The sequence below is a fragment of the Phocoena sinus genome, chromosome 6, assembly GCF_008692025.1.
Source record: "Phocoena sinus isolate mPhoSin1 chromosome 6, mPhoSin1.pri, whole genome shotgun sequence".
Classification (NCBI taxonomy): domain Eukaryota; kingdom Metazoa; phylum Chordata; class Mammalia; order Artiodactyla; family Phocoenidae; genus Phocoena; species Phocoena sinus.
This window is the reverse complement of record NC_045768.1, coordinates 84849374-84862755: the sequence shown is the minus strand read 5'-3', so window position 1 is coordinate 84862755 and position 13382 is coordinate 84849374. Positions and strand designations below refer to the sequence as shown.

Genomic DNA, 13382 nt, shown 5'->3' with positions numbered 1-13382 from the left:
GAGGTGTTACTGGCATATCGTGGGTAGAGGACAGAGATGCTGCTACATCTGCAAAGCACAGGGCTGCTCCCACAACAGAGTGTTTATCTGGCCCAGGGCACCAACAGTGCCCAGTTGAGAAACCCTGAGTTAGGCTGGTAGTCACTGGAAAGCATTCAGACCAAAGTGAAGTGCTCCGGTCTTCTTATTCATCCTTGAAAGATACCTTAACACACATATTTCCCTTCCATTGATTGAAATACAAGAAGCCGTTAATGGCCTCACTTGATAAATGCTGACCCAGAAGATTTTGAACTAGCTGGAAATCGGCCAGGACCCAGTGACAAGGAGGGCAGCTCTGCTCCCATATAGGAGTGTTCAGACAGGCAGTGAGCAGAATACTCAAACCTGGTGGCCATGCGTGCAGGATGCACTCTTTTTCTCTCAGGAAGTTGATAGGTAAATTGAAAAAGCTGACTGACTGCATCTGTTTTACTAGTTGTGCCCAAAACCTTGTACCAGATAGAGGATGCTTCCCATCCTCTATCTGATGTGTATAAAACGTTGAAAGCTGGAATGAGTTAGGTTTTCTTAACTTTCTCTGGTTATAGACCCTTTGTGAGAATTCGATGAAAGGTGTAGACTCCTTGTTAGCAGTTTTATAAATGGATGTATACACAAAGTTGCATGTTCAATTTGAGGGACCGCTGAAGCATACCTGCATGCCCTCTTCATTATGTTTCCTTAGGCTCCTCTCGGCTGGGACAGTTTCTCAAGCTTTACTTACTTTTTATGGTCTGGATTATTTTTTATTAGTTTTGAGGAGTACTGGTCAGGTATTTTGTAGAATGTCCTTCAGTTGGGATTTATCAGATATTTTTCTCGTGGTGAAACTGGGGCAGCACATTTTTGAGAGGAAGGTCACAGAGGTAAAGTGCTATTCTCATGGCTTCACATCAGTACGTGCTATCAGGATGACTTATCACTGTTGATCACCTGATTGAGGTAATGTTTATCAGGTTTTTGCACTATAAAGTTACTCTGTTTTTTTCTCCCTTTATGCTATCATCTTTGGAAGAAATTCACTGTGCTTAAGCTACACTTAAAGATTGTGAAGTTATGCTCCACTTCCCCAAGGATGGAGTGTCTACACAGATTATTTGGAATTTTCCTGCACAGGAGATTTGACTCTTCTTCTTATCTGTCTAATTATTTATATCAGTATGGATTCATGAATATTTTGGGTTATAATCTAATACTATCTTATTTATTTTTTCTTTTGCTTACATGTTTTCCAGCTTTTGCCATTGGGAACTCTTTCAGTTGATTCCTTTATCCAATTGACATATCCCTGATATTGTGGGTTTGGTCCCCCGCCGCTTTTAAAATTACTTTTTTATACTCTGGCACCAAAAGACGCTCCAGACTCATTTTCATATATTTCCTGTGCCAGTCCTAGAATCAGCCAATCAACCATTTCTCCAAGGAGCCCTTGTTCTTTTTATTGGAGAATGGTATTAGAAACCAAGATCTGGGTACTACATGTGTTTGTTGCTACTAGGGTGTCATTGCTGCTAGGCTCTCTCAGATGACGGAGCAAAGAGATATACGTGTGTGTATACTAACTTGTGTTATATATAGATACTGATAAATATTTCTATATGTATTCATCTGTATCTAAATTAAACCAAACATGAATTTGTACTGCTGTCCCCAACTCTAATCCATTTACATTAACATAATAGTATGTTATTGGTTATGTTCTCAATGTGGGACGCTATTCAATTATTTTATCAATGTTTTGTGACTCAAAACACTTTTTAAAATTTATTTTCTTTTACTTTTTTGGCTGCGTTGGTTCTTAGTTGCAGCATGTGGGATCTTCGTTGAGGCATGTGGGATCTTTCATTGCAGCGTGGGCTCTTTGTTGTAGTGCGCAGGCTTCTCTGTAGTTGTGACATGTGGATTTTCTCTCTCTAGTTGCAGCGTGCGGGCTCCAGGGCACGTGGGCTCTCTTGTTGAGGCGTGTGGGCTTAGTTGCCCTATGGCATGTGGGATCTTAGTTCCCTGACCAGGGATCGAACCTGCGTCCCCTGCATTGGAAGGTGGATTCTTTACCACTGGACCAGGGAAGTCACTGTGACTGAAAACATTTTGAAACTGCCTGTGGCAAAGACCAGTCAATGCTTATCCAAATCCATTCATCTTTTTGCCCAGCAAAACTACTGGGCAAATTCCTTGCAGTTAGGTATGGCCAGGTGACTTAAGTTCTGGCCAGTGGGGAAAGGAAATCGTGGGGTGGGACTTACAGGAAGGCTTCTGAGAATAAGGACAGTCCACTGCACATCCCTTTCCTTTACCTTTTCTCCTCCCTCCTTCCTGCTGCCTGGGCTTCACACAAGATGGCTGGACCACTCGCAGCTATCCTGGATCATGAGGTAATCATGGGGGATAGAAACCAGTGTTAGGATATTGAAACAGCAAGAGAAGCCTGAATTTTTGATGACTCAGAGCTGCCATACTAACCCTGGATTTCTTTCATGTGAGGAAAAAATAAACTGCTATTTTTTGGCCTTTTTGTTTCACCTAGCCAAACCCGATGCTAACTTAGATACTTTTTGAAAGTGCCTTTAAATATTGTTGTTTCTTAAACTAGATCATTTTCATCAATGCTCATCTATTACCCCCAAAAAAGACTTCTCAGGAAAGGCCATTTAGAATTGAGTCCTAAACAATAAGGAGCAGAGAAAGGAGATTAGGAGATGTTAGGAAAAGAGAACCTGGGGAGCCCAGAGTGATCTGGGCAAGGCAGATAGTATCATACGGTCACGGAGGGGAGTGAGTACGAGTAGTATCTTGAGGATGGGCGTGAAAGTGACTAGTTACGTGGACCTTGCTGGGAAAATCTTCTCTTTCACAGATTCTGATGATGTGAATGTTAGGTCTTTTGGAATAGTCACACAGGTCCATGAAGCTGTGTCCTCTCTCTTTCCCCCCTCTGTTTTCTCTCTGTGTTTAGATTGGATAATGTCTATTGTTCTGTCTTCCAGTTCATTGATTCTTTCCTTCTCTGAGTTTAAAAATGTTGGTTATTGCATTAAATTTCCATTTGGTTCTTCTTTATATCTTTCTTTCTTTGCTGAGACTATTTAGTTTTTCATTTCTGTCAAGCATGTTTGAATGACCCATTGAAACATTTTTCTGGTGGCTGCTTTAAAGTCTTTGTCAGATCATCTTAACTTCTCTGTCATGTTGATTTGGTGTCTGTTGATTGTCTCTTTTTTTTTCAATTTAAGATCTTCCTGGTTTTTCATATGATGAATGATCTTTGATTGAAACCTCTGGGCAGTGGTGGTAAAAGCCCTGGCTCTTCATTGACGTCCTCTGACGCCACCACCTGGGGAGAGGGAGGGGGACCTCATTAGTGTCAGATGGGGATGGAAATGCAGGCTTCCCATGTAATCTCCAGTGACACCACTGTGTTGTTCTAGATCCTAAGGTCCCTAGCCAGTCTGCCTTCGTCTCTCTATCTTTCAGTCTTCTTACGTTTGTTTTATTTATTTATTGTTTTAAATGTTTAATTCTCATGGCAGACAATGTTAGTCACCTACCCCACCCTACTTCCTCTTTTTTTTTTTGCTGCACCATACGGCATGTGGGATCTTAAATCCCAGACCAGGGATTGATCCTGCACCCCCTGCATTGGAAGTGTGGAGTCTTAACCACTGGACCGCCAGGGAAGTCCCTGTTTGTTTTAAATGTAATGTCCAGAGTTCTAGTTGTACTTAGTGGAGGAAGAGTGAAAAATACATCTACCCCATCTTCCTGGAGTAGAAGTCCAGTTCAGATTGGACACTACCTAGAGGTAGCACAAACCCCACATGTTATGGGGCTCAGTCTCACAAGACCGCCCCTACTTTGGACGCTAGTCAGAAGTTCTCGGTGGCCCCAGACCACCTGTTCTTTCTGCCTGGGTAGCTACAAATTCAGGCCTTCCCCACCCCCCTCAGGAGCAATAATTCTCTAGAACTCAGGAAAGTCCTAAACTTACAATTGCAGTTTTATTATAAAGCATACAACTCAGGAATAGCTAAATGGTAGAGACTCATAAGGCAAGGTCTGGGGTGGAGGTTGGGGGCAGGTAGGAACTTCTGTTGGAGGTGGGGTGCCACCTTTCTGGTTCACAGATATGTTCACCAAACAGGAAGCTCGCCAAGTCTCATAGTCCAGGATGTTTATCTGAGGTTTTATTACATAGGCGTGACTGATTGAGTGGCTGGCCACGTGTTTGAACTCAATCTCTAGTCTCTCCCTGCTTCCTGAAAAATGGGGCTGTAAGTTCCAGCCCTCTAATCATATGGTTGGTTCCCCTGGCCGCCAGCCCCCATCCTAAAGCTATGTTGGCTCCTCCCAGTAAGTCAACTCACTAGCATAAACTCAGGTATGGTCTGCAGGGGCCCATTATGTACAACAGAAGACACTCCTGTTACTCAGGAAATTCCAAGGGGTTTAGGAGCTCTGTGCAGTACTAGGGGACAAAGACCACATTTTTTTTTTTATTATGCCACAGATTATATTTTAAAAATTTGATTTTTCTAACCAGTGAAGTTCACTTATTTTACAACAGTGTGACATATTTTTTTGTAACTTTCAATTAACTCCAGTTTTCTTGTCATTTAATAACTGAAAACATATTTGTTGCCCTGCCTGTGTCCTCTTCAGATAAAGTGCGGGAAGCAGGAAAGAGATGGGCTGTGTCTCGTGGGGAAGTGGATTCCACTGTCAGAGCAGGGACGGACTTGCTATATAGACGCATCTCTAAATAGCTGTCCTTTCATTTGCTTGCTTTCACCTTCACAGGAACCAGTGCATCAATCAGATGAAAGAGGTGAAGGAGCAGTGTGAAGAGCGAATAGAAGAAGTCACCAAAAAGGGAAATGAGGCTGTAGCTTCCAGAGACCTGAGTGAACAAAAGGACCAAAGCCAGCAGGTAATCCTGGCTTTTTTCTGCTGAGGATCTCCCAAAGGTCTTCCTACCCCCTCTTCAGGGATTTCCTTCCTTCATCTGCTCTCTGACTCGCTCTAGTTCCCTGACACACGACAGCCTGGTCCCGGGACGCAGGGTCTCTGGCGGAGCATGCTGGCCTCCAGACCTGGTCCCCGTGCTCCGGGCCATAAGGCGATTGCTTGATTTAAAGCTCACAGCCACCCTGGGAGAGAGTTGTTGTTGTTTTCTTGTTTGGAGGGCTCTGAGGCCCATGGAGGCGGTTAGAAACTGTCCCAAGGTCACAGTACCCGGTCAGTGGTGGAGCTGATCAGAGCGCGTGCTATCAGGCTGCTGCTTGTGAAAGCACAGCCCATGAAAATGCTGCTCACAGCCTTCTGGGGATCTTGGTTTGTTTTAAATACAGCACTTTTACTGAGATATAATTCACCTACCGTATAGTTCACCTATATGGTATTTAGAATTCAGTGGGTTTTAGTATATTCACAAAGTTGTACAGTCATCATCACAGTCAATTTTAGAACATTTTCATTACCCCAAAAGAAATCCCATACCCATTAGCTCACTCCCCTTTTACCCCAAGTCTCTGGAGCCTGAGACAACCTCTGATCTATTTTCTCTGCAGATTTGCCTTATCTGGATATTTCATATCAATGGAATCATACTGGTTTTCACATAGCGTAATGCTTTCAGCATTCCTCCATGTTGTAGCATGTATGAGTACTTCCTTTTTATGGCTGAATAATATTCCATTGTGTGACTATACCACATTTTGTTTATTCATTGGTCAGTTGATGGGCATTTGGGTTATTTCACTTTTTGGCTACTGTGAATAATGCTGCCGTGAACATTCACGCACACATTTTTGTGTGAATGTGAGCTTTCATTTCTCTTAGGTATACTGTATACCTAGGAGTAGCATTGCTGGGTCGTATGGTAACTCAACTCTCCTTAATGTATTGAGAAACTGCCATACTGTTTCTGAAAGTGATCATACTCTTTACATACCTCCCAGCAGTTTATGAGCGTACCAGTTTCTTTACATCCTTGCTACCTCTTGTTATTATCTTTTTCACCATAATCATCCTAGTAGGTGTGCAGTAGTATCTCATTGTGGTTTTGATTTGCATTTCCCTAATAACTGATGATTTTGAGCATCTTTTCATATGCTGTATTGGCTGTTGGTATATCCTCTTTGGAGAAATGTCTGTCTGTATCCTTTGTCCATTTTGAAATTGAGTTATTTTTATTATTTAGTTGTAAGAGTTCTTTATATATTCATATAAAGATATTGGATATATGATTTGCACATATTTTTTCCCATTCTTTGAGTTGTCTTTTCACTTTCTTGATAGTGTTCATTGAAGCACAAAAAAGTTTTTAATTTTCATTATGTCTAGTTTATTTTTTCTTTCGTTGCTTGTTCTGTTGGTATCATGTCTAAAACCGCTTTGCCTAATCCAGCATCCTGAAGATTTATTCCTGTATTTTCTTCTGAGACTTTTATACTGATTAGTATTTAGTTCTTACATTTAGTCCTGTGATTCATTTTGAGTTAATTTAATTTTTGTATATGGTGTGAGCTAATGGTCCAACTTTATTATTTTGCCTGTGGATATCCAGTTGTCTCAACACCATTTGTTGAAAAAAAAACCTATTCTTTTTCCCACTGAGTTGCCTTGGCATCCTTGTCCAAAAATCAGTTTACTGTAAATATGAGGGTTTATTTTTAGACTCTCGGTTCTGTTCTATTGATCTCTTTTTCTGTCCTTATGTCCATACTACACAGTCTTGATTACTGTATCTTTGTAGTAAGCTTTGAAATCAGCAGCTTTAACTGCTCCAACTTTGTTCTTCTTTTTCAAGATTGTTTTGGCTATTCTGCACTAGTTGACTTTCTATATGAATTTTTGGATCCGCTTGTCAATGTCCTCAACAAAGCCAGGTGGGATTTTGACAGAGATTACATTGTCTGTACGTCAGTTTGGGAAACGTTGCCATCTTAACAACATCCAGTCTTCTGTTGTGTGAATGTGGGATGTCTTTCCACTTAAGTCCTTTAAAAGTCTTTTTGAATAATATTTTGTAATTTTCAGAAGTCTTGCACTTCTTTTGTACAATTTATTTCTAAGTATTTTTTGATGCTATTATAAATGGAATTGTTTTCTTAATTTCATTTTCGAACTGCTTATTGCGTAGAAATACAATTCATTTTTTATATTGATCTTGTATCTTTCAACCTTGCTGAACTTATTAGTTTGAATAGTATTTTTTTTGATTCCTTAGGATTTTCTGTATTAAGATTATGTCATCTAAAAATAGTTTTACATCTTCCTTTCCGATCTGGATGCCTTTTATTTCTTCTTATTGCTTAATATCCCTGGCTAGAACCTCCAGTGTAATGTTAAATAGAAGTGGTGAGGATAGACATCTTCGTCTTGTCCTTGATCACAGAGGGAAAGCATTAAGTCTTTCACCATTAAGTCTGATGTTAGCTGTGCAGGCATACCTCGTTTTATTGTGCTTCACAGATACTTGTGTTTTTTACAAATTGAAGGATTATGGTAACCTGGTGTTGAGCAAATAATATTGGCTCCATGTTTTCCAGTTTGCTCACTTCATGTCTCTGTGTCACATTTTGGTAATTCTCACAATATTTCAACCTTTTTCACTATTACATTTGTTACGGTAATCTGTGATCAGGGGTCTTTGATGTTACTATTGTAACTGTTTTGGCCTTTTTTAAGCAAAAGTATTTTTTAATTAAGGTAGTACATTTTTTGGACATAATGTTATTGCATACTTAATAGACTACAGTATAGTGTAAACATAACTTTTATAGGCACTGGGAAACCAAAAAATTGGCGTTACTCGCTTTATTGCGATATTCACTTTATTGCAGTGGTCTGGAACCAAACCTGCGATGTCTTCAAGGTATGCCTATATATTTTTCATAGATGCACATTATCAAGTTGAGGTAGTTCCCCTCTATTCTTAATTTGTTGAGTGTTTTTATCAAGAGCTGTTGGATTTTGCCAGTGTTTTTTCTGCATTGAGATGATCATGTGTTTTTGTCCTTTATGCTATTGACATGGTATTAACATTAATTGATTTTTAGATGTTAAACTAACCTTGCATTGCTGGGAGAAATCCTACTTGGCCGTGGTGTATAATCCTTTTGTATGTTGCTTGATTTGATTTGCTAGAACTTTGTTGATGATTTGGGGGTCTATATTCATATTAGGTCTGTAGTTTTCTTGTAATGTCTTTCTCTGGCTTTGGTATGAGGGTAATTACTGGGCTCATAGAATGAGTTGGGAAGTATTCTTTCCTCTTCTGTTTTTTGGAAGAGTTTGTGAAGATTTAGAATTAAATGTTTGGTAGAATTCACCAGTGAAGCCATCTGGAACTGGGTTTTTGGGGGGGCGGGGATTTTTAAATTACTACTTCAGTCTCTTGTGTTATAAGTCTGCTCAGATTTTCTACTTCTTGAATCAGTTTTGGTAGTGTGTGTCTTCCTAGGAACTTGTCTGTTTCAGCTAAGTTATCAAACTTGTTGGCAAACAATTGTTCTTAGTATTTCCTTATAACAAAACTTTTTTATTTGTGTAAGGTTGGTAGTGTTATCCTCTTTCATTTTTGATTTTAGTAATTTGAGTTTTTTAAATTCTCAGTTCATCTAGCTAAAGCATTGCCAATTTTTTTCATCTTTCAAAGAACTAACTTTTGGTTTCATTGATTTTCTTTATTTTCGTTTCCATATGTCATTAATTCCTGATCTAACCTTTATTATGTGCTACCTTGCTTTAGGTTTAGTTTGCTCTCCTTTTTCAAGTGTCTTAAGGTGAGAGATTAGGTTATTAATTTGAGATATATCTTATTCCTTGAGATAGGCCTGTAAATGTCCCTCTTAGTACTGCTTTAACTGCCTTCCAGAAGTTTGATGTGTTGTGTTTTTCATTTTTCTCTAAGGTATTTTCTAATTTTCCTTGTGATTTCTTTGGCCCATTGGTTATTTAGGAGTATGTTATCTAATTTCCACATATTTGTGAATTTCTCAAAAAATTTCATTCCTGTCATTGATTTATAATTTCATTCCATTGTGACTGGAGACCATACATTGTATGATTTCAACACTTAAAACCTGTTGAGGTTTGTTTTGTGGCCTAGCATCTGTCTGTCCTGGAGAAGAATGTATTTTGCTCTAGTTGGGTTGGGTGCTCTGCAGGTGACTGTTCAGGTGGTTTGTCATGTTGTTCAAGCCCTCTCTTTCCTTATTGATCTTCTGCTTACTTGTTAATACCTTATTAAAAGATTTTTCTGGGAGATGTGGATCCAGCTTCAGATCTTCTGCTTTATGACAGGTGGTAGGGCATGACCGGGGTAGAGTATGGCATTTCTCAGGGTTTCCATGTTCGTATTCATCAGAAGGACGTAGTGGGTCCATTGCATTGCTCAGCGTTGTTGAAGGTTTATGGTCATGGAGCCCCTGGCTGCCTGTGCTCCTGTTTCAGCTCCAAGCCTCCAGTGAGCCCCAGCCCAGGCCGCAGGAAGCAGGCCTGCCCCAGGCAGAGGTGCCACAAGCAAGAGGGAACATGCCCAGCAACAGCGAGCCCCAGACACCAGTCCCCAGTTCTGAGGTGGCTTTGGATTTGAAGAAACAAGGTGAGAAAGGTAAGTGAAGCTTGGCAATGACACGTTTAAGCCCTCTTCAGGGTCCCGTGCCAATAGAAAGTATAGCAGCGGGTCATGCCCTCCAGTCCACACAAATACACAGGGCAGGGTGTGCTGCTGGTGGCTGGTGGGGACTCGGTAACGGGGCTGCAGGTGGCAGGTGAGTGTCTCTCTGGCACCTGGACTTGGGGCCACAGGCTTTTTCTCTGCCTTACTGATGTCTCACATTGTAAACTAAGTGCCTAGTTCTTTGGCAGCTCTGTAAAGGAAGGTCCAGGCAGAGCCTTTATTCAGGACAGTGGTGGGACTGTGGGATTAAGGGGATGTGGCTGAGTCCTAGGCAGCTGTCGTTGGCTCCCAAGCACTCGTCTTAAATAGGACGATCGGGTAACCTCAGCAGTGCAGCCTCCTCCACTTGCAGGGTGTCTCTGTGAGCCAGATCACTTAGTCTGAATTTTTTTTCTAAGCCATTTCCTCTTCCTGGTGGTTCTGAAGATGAGCTGCGGGCATAGAGAGGCCTGGAGTCTGCTGAGGCCACAAAAGAAATGATCCACCTGCCCCATCGGTCCACAGTCCTTGGGAAGGCTCTGGGAATTGAGTGGTACGAGGGTTTCTGGTTTTGTCTTAATTAATTGCTAGTGAGGTCACAGCTAACTATGTTCTGTGCACAGAGGGAACCAAGGAGATTCAGGTCGTCAGCAAGGAGGAGCTTCAGAGGGACGGCCTGGGGCTGTCGAAGGAGCCGGGGCGAGAGCAGAATGCGGAAGAAGACAGACGTGTGGGCGGAAAAGGCCGTGGAGAACCTGGAGAACTGGGCCAAACCCCACAGGTGCCAGCTGCCCTGTTGGCAAGCCAGGAGAATCAGGAGATGGAGAGCCCTGAGCGGGACCAGCTCGTCATCCCCGACGGGCAAGAGGAGGAGCGGGATGCCGAAGAGGAAGGTGGGTGAGATTGTCCACCTGGCACCCGCGTCCTCAGCCTCCTTCCTGACGCGGGATGGGCAGCCATGAAGATTCCCAAACAGCAGGTCACCGTTTGGTGGTTCGTTTTGTCTGCACTGTCCAGCAGGCGGCAGGACAGAAGAGCCGTCACTCCCAGCACTTGGAACTTTTAGAAATAATATTCACAGGGAGCCTAGGGGGCTTTCCAGGTGGCAGACCTTGGGATGGGAGCTGAGCATCGAGCACACATAGGTCTCCTGCCAGGTGGACCCCGCGCCTCACCTTTGTTGCTGCACTTCCTCATGCGGCATCACCAGCAGTGCCTAGCGAGCAGATGGAGGAAGGAGGGACAGAAGGATTGGCTAGACGGAGTTTCATGCACGTTTGAGCCTTGCAGAAAAGTGACGTGGGAATCCCACCTTTCTGGTTTGGTTGACTTTTCTCTTTCTTAAAGAAAAGTGTGGGAAACTGAGATTAGCAGAGTATTCTGGGATGTATTTTGGTCCCTGAAAGATGGGGAAAATTTCAATCCTAGCTAAGCCAGGAGTGCTTAGACAGAAGACACCTGTGTTCTGAGCCTGATCGAGTGACAGAAGTTGGGGAATGTACTTATTTGCAGAAGTTACCCTGATTCCATTTAAATCTTAATTTTCACTGAAGCTTCTGACGAGTGTGTTCTCATAAGTTTTCAGTTTAAGAATTGGGGGGAAAAAAGAAAAAGGGAAACTCTGGTGGCTGATCAGATTGGTACTCAAATTTCAGACCATTCAGTAGCTGGTCATCAAGTGTAACCGCTACCAGTAGGCCTGAGATACTGCTGGGGCTGTGTGTCACACCTCGTCCTAGGTCAGCGGTAATGGTCTGATCAGTAGAATAAAGCTACAGGGCACGCAAGCCTGGGCTTTGTTCCCACTTCAGGCAGTGAGTGCAGGGAAATAGAACTAGAGCTGCCTTTTCCAGGCACACTTTTTTTAACAAAAGATTTTATTTACCTACCTATATATAGATATAAAATGTTTACATTAAACCCTATGAGTATGTTTCTTGAATGCATTCTGTCCCGATCTTCTTTTCTGGTTGCTCTTCTCTCCAGGGATGAATGCAGTGATAAATAATCTAATTCTGTGAAAATTTTATCCTTTGGCTCACAGTAGCCACTCCATTTCCTTCTCTCGGGGCAGTGAACCCTTCTAAGGAGATGGCTGCCATTAACCAGCAACCCGTAGTTTCCGAAAACAGTGGTGCCTTCCTTTAACCTTGAGTTGATTGTCTCTTTAAAAAACTGGGATTTTTGGTTTGGTGAGCTAGTTACCCCGTTTCCAGCCTGGAATATAGCCCTTTATTTAGGGCCGTATTTTGTACAGATTCAGAATCGGAGTGGGGCATACAAAAGTAGAGAACTCCTGCACGGTATTCGCCCTGGAAGCAAGCACATGCGTCCCTGTCATTTCCTGAGAGGAAGCCAAAAGATCTGATTGTTAAACCAGGATTGGGACAACCCCAGTACCTGGGCTCTGGTGTTCCTATGGCATCGAGAGAGAAAATGATGTAGCTTACGTTTTATGGCTCTGCTAATTTTATAGGGAGAAACCGGCAAAAACTGGGAGCAGAGGATGACTACAACATGGATGAAAACGAGGCAGAATCTGAAACAGACAAGCAGGCAGCCCTCGCGGGGAATGACAGAAACGGAAATGGTAATTAATGGTGGTAGTGGGGTCATTTCATTCATTTCTGCTTTGTGGTCCTTCACTTGTGCAGTGACTGTACACCGAATCCCAACAATAAGAGTGTAAAGAATCCATCATTAGAAGACTTTGTTTTCTTCAGAAGCCTTTGAGTGTAGGGGCAGTGGAGGGAGGTGAAGGGTTGAAAAGGCCATGACGAAGACCTGTCAGAAAGTCTGCATATATGATGTGGGGCTCAGGCCCTCAGGAATCAGTGAGGATTTGTCTTCAGTGACATTTAGGGACTTCCCAACAAAATGATAGTTCACTGCTTCGTTACTCCACAGCACCAGCTGAAAAGCCCTGATGCACGCGCAGAGCTTCCAGGCAGTTGTTTATAGTAGCACTGTGTGTTATTGTTATTCTGAATTTTTGAGGAGTCCAGGCCAGCAGGATGATCAGATTCCGGATCTGTCTGCCTCTTGTGACTGGATTCAGGTTGAACATTTTATAGGTGCAGTTGTGTTCCTCTGGCTTCCCACCAGGAGGCACGGAATGGCAGGTTGATCCTTGGTTAAGGTAGTGCCCACCAGGTCTCTCCGTTGCAAAGGTCCATATTCCCTGTGTAATACACTGTCTAGAGGGGGATGCTTTGAAATAGTGTGGCTTTACCATCCATAGAAAACCGTTGTCTAAATAATAACTCCTCACATTTATTAACTGCCGTTCTTTAAGGACCCCCTCACCCCTGACGTGTACACGTGAGTGTGCGTGCATACACACACACACACACTTGACTCTCTGTCTTCCCCCCTTGTTTTAGTATCACTGTGGACTCAAGGTTTTCTTTTTCGAAATTCGTTTTTCCATCAGACGCTTGGTGTTTCTTTGTTTCTAAGAGCTCTTTATATGCTGGCGAGGTTGGCCTTTATCGGTGACTTAAGTTGCAAATACTGCCTGGCAGTGTGTCTTGGTTTTGCTTATGGTTTTTTGCCATGTGAAAGTTTCAAAAATTTTTGTCTTTTCTTTTACTGCCTCTAGATATTGAGTCATCTAGACTTGAAAGGAATTCACCCATGTTTTTGTTCAGTATGCTGTCAGATTTTTCTTTTGGTT

The 13382-nt window shown here is 42.3% G+C and overlaps 1 protein-coding gene across 5 annotated transcripts in view; it reads left to right on the top strand.

Moving 5' to 3' along the window:
- The window catches only part of GOLM1 (golgi membrane protein 1), a 57569-nt gene that overhangs the window by 37183 nt on the left and 7004 nt on the right, over positions 1–13382 (top strand). For 3 of the 5 annotated variants that reach the window (XM_032634146.1, XM_032634144.1, XM_032634147.1), the window contains exons 6-9: positions 4840–4969; positions 9499–9658; positions 10330–10599; positions 12183–12296. In XM_032634146.1, coding sequence (XP_032490037.1) covers positions 4840–4969; positions 9499–9658; positions 10330–10599; positions 12183–12296 — 674 coding nt within the window. The remainder of the gene's footprint in view (positions 1–4839; positions 4970–9498; positions 9659–10329; positions 10600–12182; positions 12297–13382) is intronic. The other 2 variants (XM_032634148.1, XM_032634145.1) reach the window with 1 other exon arrangement.